The following is a 26,061-nucleotide window of genomic DNA, read 5'->3' as shown; positions in this document are numbered from 1 at the left end:
TAGGGTAGAAGTGTTCTTGGATAAATGCTGAGTGTTTTTTCAGAAGATCTTCTCTGTTAGTTAAGTACTAGGTTTCAAAAGGTAACCTTTTGGTAAGACACAAATTCAATACTTCCCAGAGTGAATTTGGGCAAGAAGAGGAGCAACTATCCAGGATATGAGGTTTACCCTGAGTTAGGCCAACTGAGTGCTTCACTGAATCACTGCCCTAATTAATCCCTATGGTTATTCCCTTCTCCAAATAACCAGTGAAAACTAGTTTTCTCTGTAATGTGCCCCTACCCTTATCCCAAACAGCTTCTGTTAGGTAGGGTACCAAAACCATTTTCCAGGATAGGCACTTAGAGACAATGATGTTTCTTGTACCACTTCCCTTTGGTCACACTTTCTCATATCCATGGAGTCCAGAAGAGTCCCTGTGAATTCTTAACCCTCTTTCTCATACACAGTGGCAGGAGAGTACACCTTAGTCATCCCAAGTCCATGCTAGAGAGGGAACCTTGAATAAAATTTGCATACATCTTTTATAAATAGCCTACAAACTGTTTTTGAGAGAAAATATGTAAATATAATCCGTTTTTCTTCCTTGTGACTATAGCAATCAAATATTTATTAAATTATTTGCAGTAAGTTTGCTTTAAATTACATAGTTTATCTCAGTCCTTATCTGAAATTCCCTGATTTATTGAGAGATACATTCATTTATTTATTCATTTCGAAATAAATATTTGTAAAATACCTACATTATTTAACGCACTATGGAATTTGCTGTAAACGGTGATAAAGTTTGCTTGGTTCCTGCCCTCAGGGATCTTCTAGCATATCAGAACATACAGACAGTAAACCTGTAACCCAAATATATAACAAAAAATTGTAATATATACTATTAAGAAAAAGGATTCTATGAAATAAAATACCTTCTCCCTTTTTAGTTATTTTTTTTATAATACCTTTATACATGAATCATTTGCATTATAGTATTAAACTAATACATAATGTAATAGTTAAGATTGTAGATTCTGAAACCAGATTGCCTGTATTCAAAATCTGGCTCTGCCATAACCAGCTGGGAGACTTTAAGCAAGTTATCTAATCTCTCTGTGACTTACCTTCCTCATCTGTAAATAGGATTGATGTTAGTGCATACTGTTTTCTTGAGTGAAAGTGCTAATATCTATAAATCACTCAGAGCAGTGCCAGGCACATTATAAGTGCTGTGTAAATGTTGGCTGTAGTATGTATGTAAAACGTTAAACTACAACGTACTCTTACCCTCATTCATAACCCTTTTCCCTAGAGGCAATAATTTTTAAGAGTTTGGTGTAAGTCCTTATATTTTTCGTAAATATATATGTACATATATACACATATCCTCTTTTTAAATTTTCCATATAAAATTGGTATCATGCTAGAATGTAAGTCCACATTTTTTTTCTGCTCTGTTTGCTGCTTAGTCCTCAGTGTTTAGAATAGTATCTGGCACATAATGGTCAATAACTGTTTGTGGAATGAATGAATGAATACTATAACGTATCATTTGGAGACTGGCCTCTTGATTTCTCTACTTGGCCATCTCCTATGAGCTTTACTTCCATTCTTCTTGAACTACCTACTCTCACCACACTCTAGAACTTGTCCTACCTCTGAGATTTTAAATGCAAACGTCTTGGCTTCTGACTGTAATCTTCTTTTTTTTTTTTTAATAAATTTTTGAGATATAATTTATCTACCACAAAATTCACACATTTTAAGTATACACAATTCAGTGATTTTTAGTAAATTTACAGAGTTGTTTACTTACGCACTATGATTCAGTTTTAAAACCTTTTCATGGCTCCAATAAGATCCTCTGTCTTTTTTTTTTTTTTTTAATCTTTTCAACTTTGTCCCTGAGTTACTCCTACTCTACCTGTTTTTAGGTTTTAAATTCTCTAGCTTCAGTACTACTGTCCCATTTTGTAGCCTTCTGCTGCAATTAATTTTTTTCCTTTCCATCTTAGATTCTATATCTTCCCAGCTCCTTTCTGCCAGGTGAAACCATCAATTCTGGGTTAATCCATTTATTTACTCTCTTTGTCTGCTAAACTGGCTTCTGAGTACTGTAGGATACAAAACAAAACAAAAACAAAAAAATCACAACAGAATGGTGCCACTGTGAATTCAAGGTCTTCAATTTCACCTGGGCCCTTCCCTGCCCTGCCTTTTTTCTGCTTTTCTCTAATTATCTTACCATTCTCTACCCTCTTTACTCAAATGTTAACCAAGCATGTCCCAAGGCTTTGCCTCCTACTTCATAGAGAAAATAGAACTCATCAGTCTAGCAAAGTGGTTGTCAAAGTGTGCACTGAGGAGTCCTGAGACCCTTTCAGAGGATGTGCATGGTCAAAATCATTGACCTCCATGTTGTTAAACTTAGTTAACACCTTTTTGTCCTTACCTTTTGAACTTGTGTCATTGTTTATAGTGCCTTAAAATAAGCCCAAGTGTTAAGTTTCTTTGATATAAACTTCCTCTGATTTTCCTCATACCATCTGATCATTCGTATTTATGTCATTTTGTTCCTCTTTGAACATCTGCAGCTGTTCTTGGGGTTGTGTCTTAGGCTTTCATCTTTTCTCTCTGTACTTCCTCCTCACTGTACAGTCTTATCTACTCTCTTGGTTTGTTTTGCCTTTTTTCTTTGTTGATCTTCATGCATTTGACTTCCAGGTATATATCAATAGCCTAAATTTTCTCCAGAGCTCTGGATTAATGGTATCATAGGTTTGTAGTGAGGATTACTTGAGAGTAAGCATTTAAAACACCTAACACAGGGGTGCCTGGGTGGCTCAGTCGGTTAAGCGTCCGACTTCAACTCAGGTCACGATCTTGCGGTCCATGAGTTCAAGCCCCACGTCAGGCTCTGGGCTGATGGCTCAGAGCCTGGAGCCTGCTTCTGATTCTGTGTCTCTCTCTCTCTCTCTCTGCCCCTCCCCCGTTCATGCTCTGTCTCTCTCTGTCTCAAAAATAAATAAACGTTAAAAAAAAATTTAAAAAATAAATAAATAAAACACCTAACACTGTGTCCAGTACATAATGCTTAAATAAATATATAATGCTATGTATGAAAATAAAATTATTCTTATCTTCATCTTCATTGTCATTTGTCATTATTTTCATGGAAATATACCTTAATACCTTACTATACCTAAACCCCAGTATGTCTAAAACTGAGTTTATCCTTATTCCTCCTCCAAAAAATTCTGCAAAGAAACATGTTTCCTTCCAGTCCTTTCTCTTCCAATAAATGTGGCACCACCAAGAAATCAAGGCATCATCTTCATCTCCTCTATTCTGCCACACCCTCCACATCTAGTCAGTCATCAAGGCTTGACCATTTTATTCTTTGTATGTATCCTGAATCAACACATTGCCCTAATCTTTGTTAAAGCCACCATCATTTTAGTTTTCCACAGTAGCCTTCTCACTTGTATCTTTAGTACTGTGCGTTCTCTAGGTAACTTGGTCATTTCTCTTTTTCACTCTTCGGAAGCAAATTCTGCTATTTCTTGAGATGTCTTAGTAGTCTGTGCGTGATTTGACTTTTCATTACCTCTCTAGCCCATCCCCTCCATAGACACACTCACCACAGCTTCTGTCACTAAGCCACACTCAGTGGTTTCAGTTCTCAAATAAGCCACATTTTCTTATGACCCTTTACATGTGTAATTTAATTTGTGTGAAATACTCTTCCCTTTCTTCACAGAAGTATCTTTAATTCATTAGTCTCTTGCTCAGAGACTTCAGGAAGCCTTTTCAGAAATAACCTCTATACCTTTATCTTATTAATATCCCTTCTGAATGTTTCATGTACTTCAATTCTTTTCTCAGGTTTTAAAAGGAAAAGCTCATATTTTAAAAACTTCTGACATTTTTGTTTTTTAATATAGTTAGTATTAAGTTGGTTTTAGGAGTCAAAATATTCTTCATCCAAGATTTTTGTCATGTTCTTTCAGAGTGTGCAGCTGACTTTAAAACTTGACTTAAACTTGTAATTTCTAACAAAATATAAATTTCCAGTAAAATTTAAATAAAAAATTTGTGTGCTAATGTGTTTCATTCTCTATAGTAGTGTAATTATTGTTGCACTTAACATTTTAGGAACCATAATTTTAGAATACAACTTTTTTTTTTTTCTAACTTAGGATATGTGAACTTTTGCAAAGTGGAGCCATAATGAATAAATTTTACCAGCCTCATGAAGCGCATATTCCCTACCTCCTACAGCTGTTCATTGACTACAATCTCTATGGAATGAATTTAATAAATCTGGCTGCTGTCAAGTTCCGAAAAGCAAGAAGGAAAAGTAAGGTTAATTTCTCAAGTTCAAATTAAAGTTTGAGACAAGTGTTAATGTAATTAATGATTTATAAAATAACATATACTTAGAAAATAACTACTGGGTGGATAAAGAATAAAAAAGAAATATGCAGAATGGTATTAGGTTTTATCAGGAAAAGGAATCTCAAAAGAAAATTTTTTGGTAATTGATTGAAGTAGAATTCACATACCATACATCTCACTCATTGAAAATGGACAATTCATTGGCTTAGTATGTTCGCACAGTTGTACAGCCATCACCACAATCAAATTTAGAACATTTCCAGCACCTCTAAAAGAAAGCCTGTAGTCTTTACTACTATGTTTTACTGGGAAAAAACATTTTTAGATTACATATCTGATAAATTACATGTATCTAGAACATACAAAGAACTCTTTCTTAATAGTAAGAAAGCAAAAACCCAATTAAAAATGGCCAAGGGGCGCTTGGGTGGCTCAGTCAGTTGAGCATCCAACTCTTGATTTCAGCTCAGGTCATGATCCCAGTGTCGTGGAATTGAGCTCCATGTCAGGCTCCATGTTCAACTTGGAGCCTGCTTAAGATAGTCTCTCTCTTGTGCTCTGTCTCATTCCCCCCCCCCCCCGTCCCTCCCCAACTGCCCCCTCTCCTTCTCTCTCTAAAATTAATTTAATTTAATTTAATTTAAAAATGGCCGAAAGACCTGGACAGATACTTTAGCAAAAAAAGATGTAAGGATGGCAAACACATGAAAAGATGATTGTTAACATTATGTATCATTAGGGAAATGCAAATTGACACCACAAAGAGCTTCCACTACATACCTATTAGAATGGCTAAAATCTAAAAACTAGCAATACATGCTGGTAAGGATGTGGAAGGAGAGCAACTCTCCTTTGCTGGTGGGAATGCAAAATAGTGCAACCACTTTGGAATACAGTTTGGCAGTTTCTTATAGTGTTAAACATAGACTTATTAAACATAACATTATAAACATAAACATTCCTTCTCATTTATCCAAGTGATTTAAAAGTTGTATCTGCCCAAGAACCTCTATGCAAATGTTTATAGCAGCTTTATTCATAATTGCTAAAGGTCTAAAGTAACCAAGATGTCCACTTTGTTGTGGACAATGGATAAACTGTGGGCAGTGGATAAACTGTGATGTAACCATACGGTGGAATACTATTTATCAATAAAAAGCATCAAGCTATTGATTCACACAACATTGGTGAGTCTTTAATGCATTTTACTAAGTGAAGGAAGCCTGACACAAAGGGCTACTAATTGTATGATTCCATTCATACAACATTCTGGAAAAGACAAAATGATAGAAATGGAAAGCATATTAATGGTTTCCAAGGATTGGAGGAGAAGGGAGTATTAACTACAGAGCAAATGTACAGAGGAACTTTTAGGGTGAAGGAAGGAATATAGACTGGCATGGGTCTATATATTTATCAAACGCATAGAACTATACCTTCCTTAACCAAATGTTGAAGGTTAACATCCCCAGTGGTGTCCTATATATTGTGTACCCCTCAGATGATGTGATGAGGAGGATACTTCATCTCTGTGATATTCTTTCAAAAACCCATGACCATAGTCTAATGATGAGAAAAACATCAGACAAACTCAGATGGGAGTGAGGAGACGTTCTACAGGTTACCTCTCAAGGCCATGAAAAACAAGGAAAGACTGAGAAATAGACCAGAGGAGACCTAGGGAGACATGATAACTAAATGCAATGTGGTATCCTAGATTGGATCCTGAAACAAAGCAGACAACAGTGGAAAAACTGGTGAAAGTCAAATATAATGTCTAGTCTAGTTAAATATTAATGTACCGGTGTCAGTTTCTTTATTTTGATATAGGTACTGTGGTAATGTAAAATGCTAACAGTAGGAGAGACCTGGTAAACAATGTGTGGAAACTCATACTATCCTTGCAATTTTTCTGTAAATGTAAAATTATTCCAAAATAAAAAGGTTAATGGGAGAAAAAAAGAATATAACAGGTTGGTTATCAGTATCAAATATAAATGAGAGTTCAAGTAGGATTGAGGATTGGAAAAGATTATAGACCGTGAACAGTAGGCGTTTATAGGAAAAGGAAGTAATTTTCATGAAAGTTTGTTTCCAGTAGGTAAAAAGTGTGAGAAAAATTTGAATTCTCAAATATATGTAAGACATTTATTTCAGTTACTGAAGTTAGATGAGTATTAGAATGTTAATTGGAAGGAATTTTTTTCAAAATATGGAAAATTTTTACAACGCAGAAATACATGAAATTTAGTTGGGGGAAATTAAAAGGAAAATTGCTGTGAGTATGATGAAATAAAATTTATATCTTAATTCATTATGCTAAATAGCCCTCAGGTTTTTGTTTGCTTTATTTTGCTTGTTTTGTATAAAAGATTATAGTGAAATCACGGGAAGAATAAGTGAATCACTTTTTGTATTTCATGTTTCTCAGACACCATTAAACTGACAGTAAACTTCTTATTAAAACTTAATTCCTACATATTACATGTATATATGCATAATTCAACATTTTTATCTTATAAGACAAGTTATCCTAGTACATAATGTAGTCTTACTTTTGAAAATGGAGTAAATTCAAAAGTGAAAAAGATGTAGAAATTTTAATAGTATATATGCATATACAATTTTTCTCTCAGTACTTCAGTTATATGATCATGTGTCAGATGAACTGGAAATGGTGCTAATTACTACAGTTGTTAAGGTGAAGTATGTAAAGTAAATAGAGTATTTTGAGCACATAGAGGCATTTTATATTTTTTACCATCCATAGTTGAAAAATTATAATAATATATATATTTAAATTAGGGAGTTTCCCTGTTCTTTAGGGAAATATGCTAAAACAACGCATAAGAAGTGTAGGTAAGATATGAATTTTTTATGATGTTATCAGTAACTCTGAATCAGTAAACTTGTATAGACTCTTTATTCACATAAATTTATTAGAAAATAATATTTATGGTAATGTACAACTCTACAAAGTAATTTCATATTAATGCCCTAGCCACCTAATAGCAAAGCCTTTAAAAACTTCTGAAGATATGTAGAATCAGTTTCATGTTTTGGCATATGTTTTGCTGAAATAGCAAAGATGGTAATACCTAATCTCAGTCTTAATTACACCATTTTGTGATCAAGCTAAACAAATAAGAAAAAGTATTAAATTTAGGTGGATTAGAAAATTGCAAATTTAGTGTCTTTCTCAATGGTAGGATTCTTTCTATGCTACTCATTTATGCTTTCTCTTAGAATTTAAATTCCCACAAGAGATCGCAAAACAGTTGCTAAAATTTAGAGAATACTTTCAAAGCATGACCCCAGGACTCAGTTCCTGAAACTTAGACAACTAAGCAAACGTGCATTGTCCCCTTCTACTGGTGGTCAAATTGTATTTGCATTTCCACTCACTGTTAACTGCCATCACTTCTGGAATGCGTTGCATATTTTCTCTTTGTTCAAGGATTAGTATTAAAGTATGTTTTGAATTTTATCTGGAATTTGAATTCCATTAGAATTTTAGTTTAGACTCATACAGAATACCCTAGGAATTTAAAGTCTATAAACAATCTTAACTCTTCATGATTTTCAAAATGAGATTTTAATCCTACCACAATAGCACATTTAAATGTATCATACTAGTATGTAAGCATTGTAGCTGTTTCTCTTTCATATCGATATTAGAAATACTTTCTTCCCCTTTTACTTTAGAGCCACTATTCTCAACTGTGCATATGTGTTCCTGTGTGTGTATGAATTTTAAGGACACAATTGTAGGAACTAGTCATGTTTATATATTATTTTACTTAAAGGGTATTTATATGCAAGTTAAAAGTAGAACTTATCTTCTTTTACCTTTCTGTTCCTAGGTGATTCGATGCGTACAACTGGATCTTGCAAGGATCAGCTACCAGGAAATTCTCTTACTGGTACTTTATTTCGGTGGGAAGAAGATGAAATACCAAGGTTAGTTAATGTTGTAAAGGGAAAAAAACCTATTTGTGTATATCCTACTGTACTCAAAACTCAGTGGTTATTATAATTTAATTTTAATCTTTTTTTTAATCGATAAGCTTGTCAGAGAAGCACATCTCAACATTAGTGTATTACATGGAATCACAGATCACAGATTTTATTTTTATGTTTTTTTCTTTTTATTATTTTCTTTTTTATTTTTTTAAACTTACATCCAAATTGTTAGCATATAGTAAAACAGTGGTTTCAGTAGATTTCTTAGTGCCCCTTACCCATTTAGCCCATCTCCCCCTCCCACAACCCTTCCTATAACCCTCAGTTTGTTCTCCATATTTATGAGTCTCTTTTGTTTTGCCCCCCTCCTTGTTTTTATATTATTTTTGTTTCCCTTCCCTCTTATGTTCATCTGTTTTGTTTCAAAGTCCTCATATGAGTGAAGTTGTATGATTTTTGTCTTTCTCTGACTAATTTCACTTAGCATAATACCTTTCAGTTCCATCCATGTAGTTGCGAATGGCAAGATGTCGTTCTTTTTGATTGCCGAGTAATACTCCATTTTGTGTGTGTGTGTGTGTGTGTGTGTGTGTGTGTGTGTGTATACCACATCTTTATCCATTCATCCATTGATGGACATTTGGGTTCTTTGCACACTTTGGCTATTGTTGATAGTGCTGCTATAAACATGGGGGTGCATGTGTCCCTTTGAAACAGCACACCTGTATCCCGTGGCTAAATGCCTAGAAGTGCAATTGCTGGGTCATAGGGTAGTTCTATTTTTAGTTTTTTGAGGAACCTCCATTCTGTTTTCCGGAGTGGCTGCACCAGCTTGCATTCCCATACTTTTATTTTTTTTATATTAAATATAATTTATTGTCAAATTGGTTTCCATACAACACCCAGTGCTCATCCCAACAGGTGCCCTCCTCAATGCCCATCACCAGCTTTCCCCTCTCCCCCACCCCCCATCAACCCTCAGTTCGTCCCTCAGTATTTAAGAGACTCTTATCGTTTGCCTCCCTCCCTCTCTATAACTTTTTTTTTCCCCTTTCCTTTCCCCCATGGTCTTCTGTTAAATTTCTCAGTGGAATCAGATTTTAAACACTGACCTTGAAAATAGGATGAAAATGGGCCTAGTTATTACCTAATTAATAAAAGTAATTGGGTATAAATTTGTATACTTCTTTCCAACATATGTCTTCATTATGCATTCTGAATTGATATGCTATGACTTGTCAAATAAAAATCACATGATAAAATAACAATTTAAAATCTAAGAAGCAAATATTTTTGAAAAAATAACCCCCAAATTTCTAAATGTTTTTATGGAAAAAAGTGGGTTGACATACTGTATATGAATAAGTAATTTGCCATTTTTTTTAATGTTTATTCATTTATTTTGAGAGAGAGTCTACACGGGGAGTGGCAGAGAGAGAATCCCATGCAGGTTCCATGCTGTTAGCCTGATGCGGGGCACTGTGCTGTCAGCGCAGAGTCTGATACGGAAGTTAAGAAAGAATCTCATCAAGGGCACCCGAATGGCTCAGTCGGTTAAAACGTCCAACTTCAGCTTAGATCGTGATCTTGTGGCTCCTTAGTTCAAGCCCCACATTGGGCTCTGTGCTGACAGCCTTAGAGCCTGGAGCCTGCTTCGGATTCTGTGTCTCCCTCTCTCTCTGCGCCTCCCCTGCGCGTGCGTGCGCTCTCTCTCTGTCTCAAAAATAAACATTAAAAAAACAGAAGATGTCTAAGAAAGAATCTCATTAAATAATGATAGAAACACATTGTTTAGTGACAGAAATATTGTGCCAGAATAAAACTTCAAGGACTTCAAAGTGAAATGACACCCTACCTCTTGATTGACCTTGACAAGTATCAGGACTTTTTGACAAACATGCACACACACTTACACATATGCATACATGTGTACTTCTTGGTTCCTTCTCAGATACGGCAGAAGTATTTTTTAATCAGATTGAAATGGCATAATTTCTTTTCACATCAAATTCAAGTTCTAATCAGTCCAGACCAAATTGATCAACAAGCAACTTGCTTTCTTCATTTTTTTATGCCTGTGATACAGTTTCTCTATCTCTCTGAAATTGGAATACATCAACTTGACTCAAAATTTTACCTATTCACTAGAGCCCTTGATTTTCAGAGTTCTATATTTTTAATAACTTGTTTTTGCATGATCAAATAAGACCAGAGTTTATTAGCATTTGAAATCTTTTTGTAAGCAAACTATCTTTCTAGCTAGGTCATAGTAAAGCTTTATTGGTTAGAAGTAAGTTTGGGGAGACCCTACATATTATAATGAAAAGTTTACATTTTAAAATGTTTTTAAAAGAAACCTATTTTATTACTCTTAACGAATGACAACTTATTAGCAAAGATATGTGTAGGCAAACTAGTGAAATTAGACAAGGTATTCAGAATTAGAATCTGTAATAAATACAGTATAGCTATATATTTTTGTCTCAGATTATCCCATATTTTTGTATTTTGGAGATGCTTACATTGTAATAAACATGAAAATCCATTATTTCATCAAGTACAAGTAACATAATGTCAAAAAATTTTACTATAAATCAGTACTCTTTAGATTTTTATCAGTCTCATTTCTATCCCCAGTGCTGCTAGCACCATCTTGCTGGGTGCCTTTTTTTTTTTTTTTTTAACAAATATTTTATATTCCTTCACAAACATTATTACAAGGACTATGACAAATAGCAGCAAACTCATAAGAGATGGGAGTGCTGAGTTAGCAGTTCTACTAAGCCTACTTGTTAACTCATTATAAATTACCACATATCATGGACCTTCAGAGTCATTTGCCAGAGTGTTGAATCTACACATGTCAAGTATGCTGAAGTAATCTCAACCCTGACTGCCCATCAGTTGATCAAAAGAGACGTTTTAAATTGTAGATGTCTGAGCTCCACCCTAAGTGATTCTAATTAGTAGGTCTGTTGTGTTAAGCTAGGAACAGAAATGTTCAGAGAGGCACAATTGTCTAGTTACTGTCATATTACTTATCTATTTTTCATGACTATAATGAATTGTTTATATGTATTTGCTGACTCAAATTTTTACTTGTGGTGTTTTATCTACTGGAGACATTTTTAATTGTGCAAACTATTTCCTTTCCCTAGGAACACTTCCTATTCTGAATGTCTAAAGTAGTTTTGTAATAAGGGCAAGAAATGGTTATAAATTTCTACTATGAGATTGCATTTTGTGATGTTATTGTTACCCTCCTTTATCACAGATGTGCTACTCCTGGAAAATTCACTCTTGAAATTTACAATATAATTCTTCCAAAAATTGTGAAACTTTTTGATATAAGGAAAAAACTGTTGACTAAAAACTATTTTATCTACTACTTTAATTCATGGCAAAACTTATGTCATTAAATTATATCAATAAAAAAGACAAGCTACATTGAGAATTATTTTTTCTAAAAGTAAAAAGGGATATATTGTGATAGGTTGGCTAATATGTCCCTTCTGTATCAATGGTAAAAAGATATGTGTGTGTGTTTTATCTACATGTATATATGTATATACATACAGATTTATTTGAACTATAACAATTCTGTGGTTAAACAAATTTCTAAAGTTTCGTCAGATTTCTTGAGGGATAGACAACGGAAAATGAGGTTTTGCTAATATGTTTCTCTTAAAACATAAAAAAAAAATCTTTCAAATAAAAATGTTAATCAAATCTGCTTTCTAGTAAAAGTTCTCCTTTTCATTTGGGGTCTGTATTAGTAGAAGATCTAAATTTTGGAATGAGTAAACTGGTATCCACATTAGATGTATATTCATTCCTTCAAGCAGGGACATATATATGGTGTCTTCCTGATTTTATTTATTTTTTTTGTTTGTGGCTCTGAAAAACAAAATGCTTTTGAGTCACACAGCATTAATGGGGAATAATCCTCTGCATTATTACAATTATTACAGCTATACAATTATTACAATTATTGTTACAATTATTATTACAATTATGACAATTTTGTCATAAAAATTAATGACCTCATGGTATCACCACTTCTCTTAGCCATGATCCCATTGTTGAACTCCTGTGATTTCTCAGTTTGCAGTTATAGAGACTTTTAAAGCATTCCTCAGCTCAGCAGTAGTTGAGGGCAGGGAGAACAGTATCATCTGCTCACTTTTCAGTATGTCACTTCCCCTGATCTCTTGTAGCATACTCTGTCCTCATTTTTAACAACTGTCTGTGATTGCTAAGAAAGATGTCTCTGGGCAAGTGATTTTGCATATGTATATGGTTTTTGATGTATCCCTCTGTTGTCCCTCTGTTATCTAATCCCATTCTACCCTGAATATGACTCACATGCTAAAACATTGTACATTCTTTATATATAAAATATAATGAACCAAAATATGTAAAATATACTGCAAAAGTATCTCAACAGAGCAGGTTTTGTATTTTTCTCTTCCTGTTTTTTATTTATATGTACACACAGAGTATAAGTTGGGTCATGAATAATTGTGACTAAACATGAAAGTTCTATAAGCAAAGTCTTCAGAAAATTTGCTCTTATGTGGTTATTATATATGTATATTTATTTAATCTGTTATTTTATTATTTTTTTTTAAATAATCTTGTGCCCAACTTGGGGCTCCAAGATCAAGAGTTGCATGCTCCACCAATTGAGCTGGCCAGGCACCCCTAATTATTATATTTTTTTAATAATCTTTTTAATACAGCTCTTTAATACTGGAAGGTGTTGAACCACGGAGTACATGTGAATTAGAAGTGGATGCTGTCGCTGCTGATATCTTAAATCGGCTAGACATTGAAGGTATGTGCACAATTAATGTGTTTGTATTTTTTTTTTAAGTTTATGTATATATTTGGGGGTCGGGGGGAGGGAAGAAGGGCGGAGAGAGAATCCCAAGCAGGCTGTGCACTGTGCAGAGTGCAGAGCCCAACATGAAGCTCGAACTCACAAACCATGAGATCATGACCTGAGCCAAAATCAAGAGACGCTTAACCAACTGAGCAACCCAGGCGCCCCTATATGTTTTTATTTTTAAAATTTAATGACTAAAGTACAGTGGGAAAAGTAGGGAAGAAAACATTAGTAGAGAAGTAACATGTTATAGAAGGAGGATGCAAAATGTTATGAAGATTTCTTAACCTCTGATGAGATGGTCATTATTTTTTCATTAATATTTTCATTCATGTGAGTATGTTTGCATAGACATAAGCCTAAAGTAAGTGTGACACTAAATACATTAGCCATCATTAAAGAATTTAATATACTCTGTCTTTTAAACTTACAATTTTCAGTTTATATAAAAGGGAGGGGACTCAGGTATATTGGCTGTCATCAGATATTTTGGTCTTATTCACCACTTGCTGGGTTTTGGGGAGCCAGTAGGAGGAAAACAAAAAGGAGTAATAAATGTAGGTTGGGTAGTTTGGTCATTATGTTACACAAAACAGGTAAATGGTTGTTTTTGTTTTTTTTTAAGTCAGTACTTATTTTTTTAAAGTTTGAATTTCTTTTTTTGAGCAAGTATTTTTTACTTTGACCCTTGTCGTATTGAAGTATTGTTGTAATTATAGCTCAAATTGGTGGAAACCCTGGTCTCCAGGCCATATGGGAAGATGAAAAGCAACGGCGAAGAAACAGAAATGAAACTTCTCAAATTAGCCAACCCGAATCACAAGGTATAAACCTAATAGTATTCTGGTGACATTTTTTTTTTTACACCAGATATTCTAATGGAAAAGTTTAAGCCATTGAGTTTTTACCTTAACATTAAATTTTACTTTTCAAATTACCTTTCTGTTCTGTATATTTTTTCCTATTGTCATTGCTCTGAACTGTAATTCTTTATCTCCCAGGTGTCATTCATTGTTCTCTCCTTCTATCCGCCCCTGCCCGCCCAAGAATTGGCATCCTCATTGTCCTTGGTTTTCACCTTACCTCTTGCCCCACCTCTTTGCTCCTTTTTTATTTTCTAGTATATTCTAGCCTTTTGTATTTCCAAATGAGCCACAATACTCACAGAAGATTATGGGTCCCAACTTAGAGACACCACACTATTTTGTTCATATAAACTCCCACTTTAATCATCTTATACAGCTTTGAAGAAAATACTCATTTTATATATTCTACAAAAAGAATTTGAGGGCTTACATAAATGCCATGTACACAACAAAAATTTTTAAATAAAAGTAAAAGAATAAAAGACCTAATTCAGAAGGTAAATATATTTGTAATATAGCAGTAAGCATACATTGAAGTCCAATTAAAATTTTTATTATGTCTTGGGCACTAAAAATGCTGTGGTAAATTTTGAATGCCTTCTAAAATAGAACTATTATATTTTACAGGGTAGAAGTTTCTAGGTTCAGAGTGTGCAATACATTTATAGGTACAGAACAGTGTTTTTGTTTTAGATTTAAGTTATAATTATAGAACTTAATCTTGAACTGACTTTAAGTGCTTAATTTTATAGCTTCATTAACAACCATTTCTCTTTTGTTTGCTGTTATGGTAGAACTACTTTTAGGTGGTATTATGTGTGTCAAGAGAAAGATAAGAAATTGTTACCATTTTAAAAGCTACTCTAAGAAAAAGGAAAATATGTCATTCGTTATCTACATTTTTTAATGCACTTTTGAAATTCAAAGATCGCAGGTTTGTGCCAGCAACAGAAAGTGAAAAAATTTTTCAGAAGAGACTTCAGGAAATTCTCAAACAGAATGATTTCTCTGTGTAAGTCGTTATTTATTATAGATCTCAAAACTAATTTTATTGCTTTGTTATCTAGTTTGTTATAAAGGATATGTTTTAATTAACCAGAACATTATCAGGATCTGTGGACTACAGCGATGGATCTCAGGAGTTCTCTGCTGAGTTAACATTGCACTCTGAAGTTCTGTCTCCTGATATTCTTCAGTGTACGCCAGCTAATCTGGTAGAAGTCCACAAAGATACAGAGTTGAGCAAAGGTGAGGTTTTCAAGTATGCAGAAAATACTATAATAGACATCTGTATATCTGGCACGGTTAATATTACTACTTGGTTGAATTAGCTAAGTTTCTCCCATTCCTTTACCTTTTCTTGATCTCTAGATGTAAGCACTATTCTAAGTTGGTGTAAACTGTTCCCATATATGATTTTATATTTTCTTATATATGTATGTCCATGATATGTACTGTTATTTTATATTTAAAATCTTACATAAAATAGGGTCCTACTTGGCATAAAGTAAGCAACTTGCTTTTTTCATTCGACATAGTTTTTTATTAATTGAGGTATAATTTGTATAATATAATATGCACTCATTCAAGGTGTACAATTGATTGATTTATCGGAAGTTTATAGAGCTGTGCAGGCATCCCCATAATTCCATTTTAGAACACCTGCTTCACCTCAGAGGATTCCTTGTGTCCATTTGCAGTCATATCCGTTCTCATCTCCAACCCCAAGTAACCTCTAATCCACTTTCTTGTCTCAAGATCTGCCTTTTCTGGGTGTATCATATAAATGAAATCCTACAATATGTGATCTTTTGTGTCTTCTTTCATTTAGCTTAATGTTTCAGGTTCATCTATATTGTAGTATCTATCAATATTTCTTTCCTTTTTATTGCCGGATAGTATTTCATTGTATGGATATACCATATTTTGTTAATTCAGTCATCAGTTGATTGATATTTGAGTTATTTTCACTTTTTGGCTCTTAATGCTGACGTGAACACTTGTATGTAGGTGTTTGTGTGGATGTAGTGTTTTCATTTCTCTCGAGAGACACCAAGTAGTGGAATTGCTGGCTCATTTGGTGAACTTGTATTTAACTTTTGCATAAACTACAAAACTGTTTTCCACAGTGATTACACTGGTTTACATTTCCTCCATCAGTATGTGAAGGTTCCAATGATCCTGCATCCTCACTAACACTTGTTATTTGTCTTTTTTTGTATAGCCATCTTACTGTGTGAAATGGCATCTCATTATGGCTTTAATTATCATTTCCCTCATCACTAATGATGTTGAGTATCTTTTATGTCAACATATTACAACTTTGATCTATCTTTGTTCATACGTGTTTCTAGTTCACTCACTTCAGCTGCTGATTAGTGTTCCTTTGTATGACCAGACAAGTTTATTAGCCCTCTACAACTATTAGATGATTTTCACTTTTGCACTGTTATTAATAGTGTTATTTCTGTCATTTTGTGGCTGTATGCAAGAGTGTCTCTATAGAAGACATATAGAAGTGTAATTTGCCAGGTCTTAGGGTATATGTACTCTACCTAGATAGCATATGTTCTAATAGAGTTTCTGTAAAAATGTAGTTAGCTTATACACAGTTGGTAAATAAAAGAATAATCAAAGTTTTATTCCATAGTCACATTGTTTCATATGCAGTTTTTCTAAGCAAGGGAGCCAGAGTAGCAGGAGTAAAATTACAGCTTTAAGCAGTAATAGAAAAGCCTCTTTTATACTGCCTCATTAGCAGCAGAGGCTCTTTTGACCATATATATTTTTAAAGACTTTATTTTATTTATTTCTTGAGAGGAGGAGAGGGATAGGGAGAGAGCGCAGAGTCCAACATGGAGCTCAATCTCATGACCCTGAGATCATGACCTTAGGCAAAATCAAGAGCCAGACACCTAACCGACTGAGCCATCCAGGCACCCCTCTTGACCATATTAAACTACAATTCAAAATGAGCATCTACACTCAGGGCTTCCCCCTCCCTAAGAGATGCATCCCAGCATTGTGCAATCTCTGACTCATGGCAAGTTACACCTGAGATCTCTTGAGCTCCCCTTAATGGCAGCCTACTGGCTCAGAGTTCTGCTTGCATTTGCTTTTCTTAGCATCTGCCAGCCACACTCTAATAAAAAATGTACCCAGAATTTCCATACTGTTATTTTCAGAGCATTTTAATATCCACTATGACAGCTTCTAGCCACACTGGGCTGATCAGAGTTATCTCCTTGGGTGCCAGTTATTGGAATTTGTTAGTGCTGTGGTTACAAAGTTGCATTGGTTTTGCCTTAACCTTTCCACCCATAAGCTCTGTTATTTTTAGAGCTCCATTTTTCAGATTTCAAAGTATGTTAACAATAAAAACATCATTATAGTAGTAATGCCATATTACAAAAATTAGTCTGTAAAATGATTATATCTAAGTTTACATTCCCACAATGTATTAGAGCTTATATTTAAATTCTTTTATTTATTTTGAGAGAGAGAGAGAGGAGAGAGAGAATCCCAAGCGGGCCCCATGCCATCAGCACAGACCCACCTGATACAGGGCTCAAACTCACAGACCATGAGAGCATGACCTGAGCCAAGATCAAGAGTCAGACACTTAACTGACTAAGCCACCCAGGCACCCCTAGAGCTTATATTTAAAATTTTTTGGGGCGCCTGGGTGGCTCAGTCGTTTGAGCGTCTGACTTCAGCTCAGGTCATGATCTCGCGGTCCGTGAGTTCCAGCCCCGCGTCGGGCTCTGTGCTGACCGCTCAGAGCCTGGAGCCTGTTTCGGATTCTGTGTCTCCCTCTCTCTCTGACCCTCCCCCATTCATGCTCTGTCTCTCTCTGTCTCAAAAATAAATAAATGTTAAAAAATGTTTTCTTTTTGCCATTCTGATTCTTTGAAATGGAATCTTCTTAGTTTAATTTGCATGTCTGATTGCTAATAACTTTGAGCATTTGTGTTTTTTATCTGAGAATTGCTTATTCATATTTGTGGCTCATTTTAAGTGTTTGCACATCTTCAATTTCGTTTTTTTGTTTTTGTTTTTTGACTGTAGTCACCATGTGTGCATTATGTTCTCATGACATTTTTTTGCTATTTATTTTTTTAATAATTTTTTAATGTAATTTATTGTCAACTTGGCTAACATACAGTGTATATACAGTGTGCTCTTGGTTTTGGGGGTAGATTCCTGTGATTCATCGCTTGTCTACAGTACCTAGTGCTCATCCCAACATGTGCTGTCCTCAATGCCCATCACCCATTTTCCCCTGTCCCCCAACCCCATCAACCTGTATTTAAGAGTCAGTTTGTTCTCTGTAATCATCAAGATTTGTTCTCTGTATTTAAGAGTCTCATCGTTTGCCTCCCTCCCTCTCTGTTTGTAACTATTTTTTTTTCCCCTTCTCTTCCCCTATGGTCTTCTGTTAAGTTTCTCAAGTTCCACATATGAGTGAAAACATATGATATCTGTCTTTCTCTGATTTATTTCACTTAGCATAATATCCTCCAGTTCCATCCACGTTGCTGCAACTGGCAGCATTTCATTCTTTCTCATTGCCAAGTAGTATTCCATTGTATATATAAGCCACATCTTCTTTATCCATTCATCAGCTGATGGACATTTAGGCTCTTTCCATAATTTGGCTCTTGTTGAAAGCACTGCTGAAAACATTGGGGGTACCTGTGCCCCTATGAATCAGCATTCCTGTATCCTTTGGATAAATTCCTAGTAGTGCTATTGCTGGGTTGTAGGGTAGTTCTATTTTTAATTTTTTGAGGAACCTCCACACTGTTTTCCAGAGTGGCTGCACCAGTTTGCATTCCAACCAACAGTGCAAGAGGAGGGTACCCATTTCTCCACATTCTTGCCAGCATCTGTTGTTTCCTGAGTTGTTCATTTTAGACACTCTGACTGGTGTGAGGTGGTATCTCAGTGTGGTTTTGATTTGTATTTCCCTGATGGTGAGTGATGTTGAGCATCTTTTCATGTGTCTGTTAGCCATCTGGATGTCTTCTTTGGAAAAGTGTCTATTCATGTGTTCTGCCCATTACTTCACTGGATTATTTGTTTTTCAGGTGTTGAGTCTAGTAAATTCTTTATAGATTTTGGATACTAACACTTTATCCGATATGTCATTTGCAAATATCTTTTCCCATTCCGTTGGTTGCCTTTTAGTTTTGCTGATTGTTTCCTTTGCCATGCAGAAACTTTTTATCTTGATGAAGTCCCAATAGTTCATTTTTGCTTTTGTTTCCCTTTCCTGCGGAGATGTGTTAAGTTGCTGCAGCTGAGGTCGAAGAGGTTTTTGCGTGCTTTCTCCTCTAGGATTGTGGTGGTTTCCTGTCTCACATTTAGGTCTTTCATCCATTTTGAGTTTATTTTTGTGTATGGTGAAAAAGTGGTCTAGTTTCATTTGCTAAAGAGAATGTATTTTTTCCATTGGATACTTTTTCCTGCTTTGTCAAAGATTAGTTGGCCATATATTTGTGGGTCCAATTCTGGGTTCTGTATTCCATTGGTCTACGTGTCTGTTTTTTCTGCCACTACCATACTGTCTTGATGATTACAGCTTTGTAGTAGAGGCTAAAGTCTGGGATTGTGATGCCTCCTGCTTTGGTTTTCTTTTTCAACATTACTTTGGCTATTCGGGGTCTTTTGTGGTTCCATACAAATTTTAGGATTGTTTGTTCTAATGTTGAGAAGAATGCCGGTGCAATTTTGATTGGGATTGCATTGAATGTGTAGATAGCTTTGGGTGTTATTGACATTTTAACAATGTTTATTCTTTGAATCCATGAGCATGGAATCTTTTTCCATTTCTTTGTGTCTTCTTCAGTTTCTTTCATAAGTTTTCTATTGTTTTCAGCATACCGATCTTTTACATCTTTGGTTAGGTTTATTTGCACATCTTCAATTTTGATATCCATTTAACAACTTCTTTTTCCTTAATGGTTTGGTTTTTGTACCTGGTTTACAAGTCCTTTCCTACCCTGATGTAATGCAAGTGTATCCGTAAGGCTTATGTGTGCTTACAATTTGGTTTTTCACTTTTAGGTCTTCAATGCATCTGAAATGTTACTTGAATATAATAAGGATCTAATTGTATCTATTTTTCTAAATATAAATAGCTAGTTTTTCAACATATTTACTGAAAAAAATTTTATTCCCACTGAATTCTCTCACTTCAGTCATGCAGTCACATTCCCCTACGTTAATGTCACATTGCTGTAATTACTATTGACATGTAAGTGTTGATATATATCAAGGGCAGACCTTAACTTGTTCATCTTCAAAATTGTCTTATCTGCTTTTGATCTTTTTTTTTTTTTTTTAAGATTTTTTTTATTTCAAGTAACCTCTACACACAACATGGGGCTCGAACTCACAACCCTGAGATCAAGACTAGTACACTCCACTGACTGAGCCAGCCAGGTGCCCCTACTCTTGATCTTTGAAAAAAAAAACAAAAAACAAAAAACTGTCCCCTATTAATTTTAGTTTCCGATTGTTCATTTCTGGGATTTTATTGAATTTATATACTGATTAATTAACATTTTTAATCTTTCTGTGTGCCAAATCATCTCCTCTATGAACATGATATATTTCTCATTTTACTAGGTCTTCTTTCATATCTTTTAATAGAGTTTTGCCATTTTCTTTTGTAAAATTTGATATCTTTTATTAGAGATACTCCAGGTGTCTTAATTGTTGCACTTAGGAGTTTATCTTTCAAAAATCACATCTTCTAATTACTGGTATTTAGGAGCTTCACTGAACTTTTGTATGTCAGTCTTATATACAGCAACTTTTATTACCGCGAATAGTTTTTTTTAATGTTTCTTTTTATTTTGAGGGAGGGAGAGAGTGAGCATGCATGCACACACTTACGCAGGGGAGGGACAGAGAGAGAGATGGAGTGAATCCCAAGGAGGCTCCGCTTGCTGTCCGCATTGAACCGGACCTGGAATCGCACGGTCCATGAGATCATGACCTGAGCCAAAATCAGGAGCCTGATGCTTAACCGACTGAGCCACCAACACACCCTAGTACTAATAGTTTTATATGTCTTTTCTATTGGATATTTTGTGTGTAGAGTCATCATGTGTAAATAACAACTTTACTACTTCTTTTCCCATCTTCATACTTAAAATTTTTTTAATGCATTGTTTAAGAACTCTAGAATAATGCTAGTTAGAAATAATGGTCTTTTTCCTGGTTTTGAAGGGAAAGGCTTCTATATTTCATCATTAAATATGAAATTTACTACAGGATGTTGGTAGATAACTTTAATTAGGTTAATATCTCTCCTCTTTCTTTGCTATGAAGTTTAGTTTTTCAAAACTCATGAATGGGTATTAAATGAAATTTTACCAAATTTTCTGAATTTGAAATAGTCACTTTTTTTTCCCTTTTATTATCCCTCTGATAATATAGTTACATTAAAATGATTTTTATTTTCTAATGTCAAGTTATGTGTGCACTACTGAAATAACTCTTCTTTGTCATGGTGTGGTGTTTTTTGAAACATTGCTATGTCTACTTTGCTAACACTTTGTTTGGAATTTATACTTTTTGTTTTTAACCAAGAAAGATTCATACTTTGCTTCATTAAGTGAGTTGTGGAGTTTCGTTTATTTCGAACTTTTTTCAAGAATTTTAATGGTGTATAAAATTGTCAGATCACTATGTTGAAAACCTGAAACAAATATAACACATTATGTCAACTATACTGCAATTAAAAACAAAACACAATTTTTATTGGATTTGTATAATCTATTTCTTAGAGATTTGATAGATCTCATCTATAAAAACATCCAAACTGAATAGTGGGTGAATTTTGTGTTGGGACTGAAAATAGAGTGAGTGGATTTTGAACTACTAGTTCAATTTCCATAACTGTTACAAGTCTACTCAAGATTTCTATTTCTGTTTGAGTCTGGTTTTATATCATGTTTTTCCTAAGAAATTATTCATTTTATCTGATTTTTCCATGTTTTTGGTATAACGTTGTTCATAGTAATACTTTAATATCTCTCTTATTTTTGGTACTTTCACTCTTATTTCTAACATTATTTATGCCTTCTATTTTGTTTTGATCATTCTTGTCAGTCTTGTCTATTTTATTATTAACATTCTGAGAACCAGCTTTTGTTTTTACTGATCCTCTCAGTTGTCTTTTGCTTGGGGATGAGCTATTTTTCACAGTTTGTATATTTGTTCTTTTGTTTTGATGAAATACTCTTTATTAGCCCACTGTGTCCTAGGATGTGTTAAAAATATTTCTTCCTGAGGGGCACCTGGCTGGCTCAGTTGGCTAAGCATCCAACTCTTGATTTTGGCTCAGGTCATGATTTCACAGTTCGTGAGGTCAAGCCCCACATTGGGCTCTGTGCTGAGAGTGCAGAGCTTGCTTGGGATTCTCTCCCCCCCACCCCCACCCCTCCCCACCTCATGCACATGTGAACACATGCACTCTCTCTCAAATAAATAAACTTTTAAAAAACTTTTTCCTGAAGACTTTAACTTTTTGAAAACCTGTTGAAAGCACTTAGTTTTAAGTCTGCATACCAGAAGTAGAAAAACAGAACTGTTTTCCAGTTAGCTGTAACTACATGCCCTTTTTTGCTGTAGTCTTTTTTATCCTACTACTATTTGCTTTTTATTGTTACTCTCTCTCTTTGACTAGATTATAATATGAGACTCATTTTATCTTTATTCTTTTTTTTTTAATGTTTATTTATTTTTGAGAGAAAGAGAGAGACAGCATGAATGGGGGAGGAGCAGAGAGAGAGGGAGACACAGAATTGGAAGCAGGCTCCAGGCTCTGAGCTGTCAGCATGGAGCCCAACGCGGGGCTTGAACTCACAAACCGTGTGATCATGACCTGAGCCGAAGCCGGACACTCAACCGACTGAGCCACCCAGGCACCCCCAATTTTATCTTTATTCTTAAAATTATTGAATCCCTTTGTACAATTAGACTTATAAAAATCAAATGTTGAAAAAAATTTTAAATTTTTTTGTTTTTTTATTTTTATTTTTTTTGGTGTTGTGAAACCGTTTTGAGTTCTTTTTTTTTTTTTCAGTATATGAAATTTATTGTCAAATTGGTTTCCATACAACACCCAGTGCTCATCCCAAAAGGTGCCCTCCTCAATACCCATCACCCACCCTCCACTCCCTCCCACCCCCCATCAACCCTCAGTTTGTTCTCAGTTTTTAAGAGTCTCTTATGCTTTGGCTCTCTTCCACTCTAACCTCTTTTTTTTTTTTTTTTCCTTCCCCTCCCCCATGGGTTTCTGTTAAGTTTCTCAGGATCCACATAAGAGTGAAACCATATGGTATCTGTCTTTGTCTGTATGGCTCATTTCACTTAGCATAACACTCTCCAGTTCCATCCATGTTGCTACAAAAGGCCATATTTCATTCTTTCTCATTGCCACGTAGTACTCTATTGTGTATATAAACCACAGTTTTTTTATCCATTCATCAGTTGATGGACATTTAGGCTCTGAAAGAAATTTTTAGATCATGAGTTGAAAGCTGAAAAGTGTAAAATTTACAGTTTTAAGCCATAGAGAATAAAGAATTGTATTACACTTTTCCCTTTGTATATTTTAATTTGCAATGATTTTTATCAGAGTAATATAACTGTACAAGCTGGGTAGGATTAATGAGATTGTAAATATTTAGTGAATTACAGATTCAAGGTCCTTGTTTATTTCTTTTTTTTTTTTAAATCCACGTGACTAAATATTCCTGTGGCTTTTACTAAGTTTTATTATGTTTTTATTTAACATATATATCACTAATGCCTCAAATTTTTAAATAGGTTTGCATTGTCATGTTTCCTAATTTGCACAAATTCTTAACAATAAATTTTAGATTTAAGCCATTGCTTTAATGTTTTTGTATTTTTTGTCATCTTAAGGTCACACTATACACAAAGTGGAGGAAGCTCTTATTAATGAAGAAGCAATTTTGAACCTCATGGAAAATAGTCAGACTTTTCAGCCTTTGACCCAAAGACTGAATGAGTCACCAGTTTTCTGTAAGTAATGATTCTACCACAAATTTTCAGTATTTTAATCAATGAAAGTATGTATGTGAGGGGGGATTTTTCCTTTGGTTTAAAGAGGTTAATGTTGCATGTTCAGTAAATCCTTATTGTAAGTATAAAAATGAAGCCTTGAATTAAATGAAGTAGCTACACAGCTTTTCCTAAAAAAACAATTGTGAAAGAAAAGAATTCCTTTCCTTTCTTTTTTTTTTTTTTTTTTTTTTTTTTTTTTTTTTTTTTAAGTTTATTTTGAGAGGGAGAGAAAGCACATGTCGGGGAGGGACAGTGGGGGGGGGGGCAGTGAGAGAGAGAGAGAGAGAGAGAGAATGAATCCCAAGAGGGCTCCGCACTGTCAGCATGGAGCCTGACACTGTGCTTAAACCATGAACTATGAGATCATGACCTGAGCCAAAGTCAGACGCTTAACTGACTGAGTCACCCAGGTGCCCCCACCCCCACTTCCCTTTTTTTTTTTTTAACTTCACTTTGGTTGGAGAACAGCCATATTGTTTTAGGGGGAAAATGCATTCATTTTGAATTCAAAGTTCTCCACAAAGTTTAGTACATAATTAAATACCATAATTGAGTCTTCCTTTGTGAGTATCAGAAATTTCCTGAACAATTCTTTTTGAGTCATTAGTTTTTGGCTAGTATAGAACATGACAGTTATTTCTGTGTGTTTTTGCATTTCCCTAGATGCATTTTCATTAGCATCATAAGGCATTTGCTAGATTTCATTTCATTAATTTAGTCGAAATTACTGCCATCTTGTTCAGAAATTTATTTAAAATTTCATTATGGGGCATTGGGTGGCTCAGTTGGTTAAGTGTCAGGCTCTTAATTTTGGCTCAGGTCATGATCAAGCCCCACATTGGGCTCTGCACTCTCCTGCTTGAGATTCTCTCTTTCCTTCTATCTCTGTCCCTCCCCTGCTCATGCCCTTGCACTCGCTCTGTCTCTCAAAAATAAACATTAGGGGCGCCTGGGTGGCGCAGTCGGTTAAGCGTCCGACTTCAGCCAGGTCACGATCTCGCAGTCCGTGAGTTCGAGCCCCGCGTCAGGCTCTGGGCTGATGGCTCGGAGCCTGGAGCCTGTTTCCGATTCTGCGTCTCCCTCTCTCTCTGCCCCTCCCCCGTTCATGCTCTGTCTGTCTCTGTCCCAAAAATAAATAAAAAACGTTGAAAAAAAAAATTAAAAAAAAAAAAAAACATTAAATTAAAATTTCATTGCAGAAAGTGATATGTCATTGAGTTTCATGCCTCTTGTTTTGCTTGGTGTCATGATTTTATGTTTCTTTTATTGTGAACTTTGTATTTTTTCCATTCTTACTGTATCAAATGAGAGATGGCATCAGTTGTGTTCCCAGCTTTCTACAGTGTCCTCTGTCTGTTATCTTCATTTTCATTCGAATGGAACACAAATTGACTAGGACCAGTTCCAAAATTATTGTACACAGTCATATTTCAAGAACAATTTAGACAAGAGTAGGAAACTTTCTTCTTTTATAAATGAATGGCATATCAAGAAAGAAATGATCCAAAGAAAAAATAGGCAGCTAAAAGAGAGGAACACAAAGAAAATGAAAGAATTGAAAAAAAGAGTGAGAGAGGTATATCCTTATTTCATTACATTAGGCAAATAAAATGTATCATTAGTAGATAAATTCCACCTTGCCCTAAGCTTGGAATTTATGTGTTAGTCACAAATGCATTCTCTGTGTTAGTCAAAGAAGTGCAAGTCAAATATCTGTAGTTCATTTGGTAATACTAGTCTTGTTTTTAAGAATGAGACAGGAAAAATGGATTGCAGTTCTAGGTTTAAGAAAGATTTTTGCCAAACTGGCTTTTGCAAGCAAATATCTTTTATTTTGGCCTTATGTTTGGTAGC

The 26,061-nt window shown here is 34.8% G+C and overlaps 1 protein-coding gene and 1 long non-coding RNA gene across 4 annotated transcripts in view; one reads left to right on the top strand and one right to left on the bottom strand.

Moving 5' to 3' along the window:
* Positions 1-26,061, top strand: part of REV3L (REV3 like, DNA directed polymerase zeta catalytic subunit) — a 174,025-nt gene that overhangs the window by 63,869 nt on the left and 84,095 nt on the right. For all 3 annotated transcript variants that reach the window (XM_042939605.1, XM_042939606.1, XM_042939607.1), the window contains exons 4-10: positions 4,185-4,345; positions 8,247-8,343; positions 13,089-13,183; positions 13,954-14,058; positions 15,028-15,112; positions 15,200-15,348; positions 24,046-24,165. In XM_042939605.1, coding sequence (XP_042795539.1) covers positions 4,185-4,345; positions 8,247-8,343; positions 13,089-13,183; positions 13,954-14,058; positions 15,028-15,112; positions 15,200-15,348; positions 24,046-24,165 — 812 coding nt within the window. The remainder of the gene's footprint in view (positions 1-4,184; positions 4,346-8,246; positions 8,344-13,088; positions 13,184-13,953; positions 14,059-15,027; positions 15,113-15,199; positions 15,349-24,045; positions 24,166-26,061) is intronic.
* Positions 609-26,061, bottom strand: part of LOC122220285 — a 42,265-nt gene continuing 16,812 nt past the window's right edge. The window contains exons 4-5 of the long non-coding RNA XR_006202776.1: positions 8,233-8,309; positions 609-845 (exon numbers count right to left, since the gene is read on the bottom strand). This is a non-coding gene — a long non-coding RNA (uncharacterized LOC122220285). The remainder of the gene's footprint in view (positions 846-8,232; positions 8,310-26,061) is intronic.

This window comes from Panthera leo, chromosome B2 (genome assembly GCF_018350215.1).
Source record: "Panthera leo isolate Ple1 chromosome B2, P.leo_Ple1_pat1.1, whole genome shotgun sequence".
In the NCBI taxonomy this organism is placed as follows: Eukaryota; Metazoa; Chordata; class Mammalia; order Carnivora; family Felidae; genus Panthera; species Panthera leo.
The sequence above is the reverse complement of the archived record's forward strand: the minus strand, read 5'-3'. Positions and strand labels throughout refer to the sequence as shown.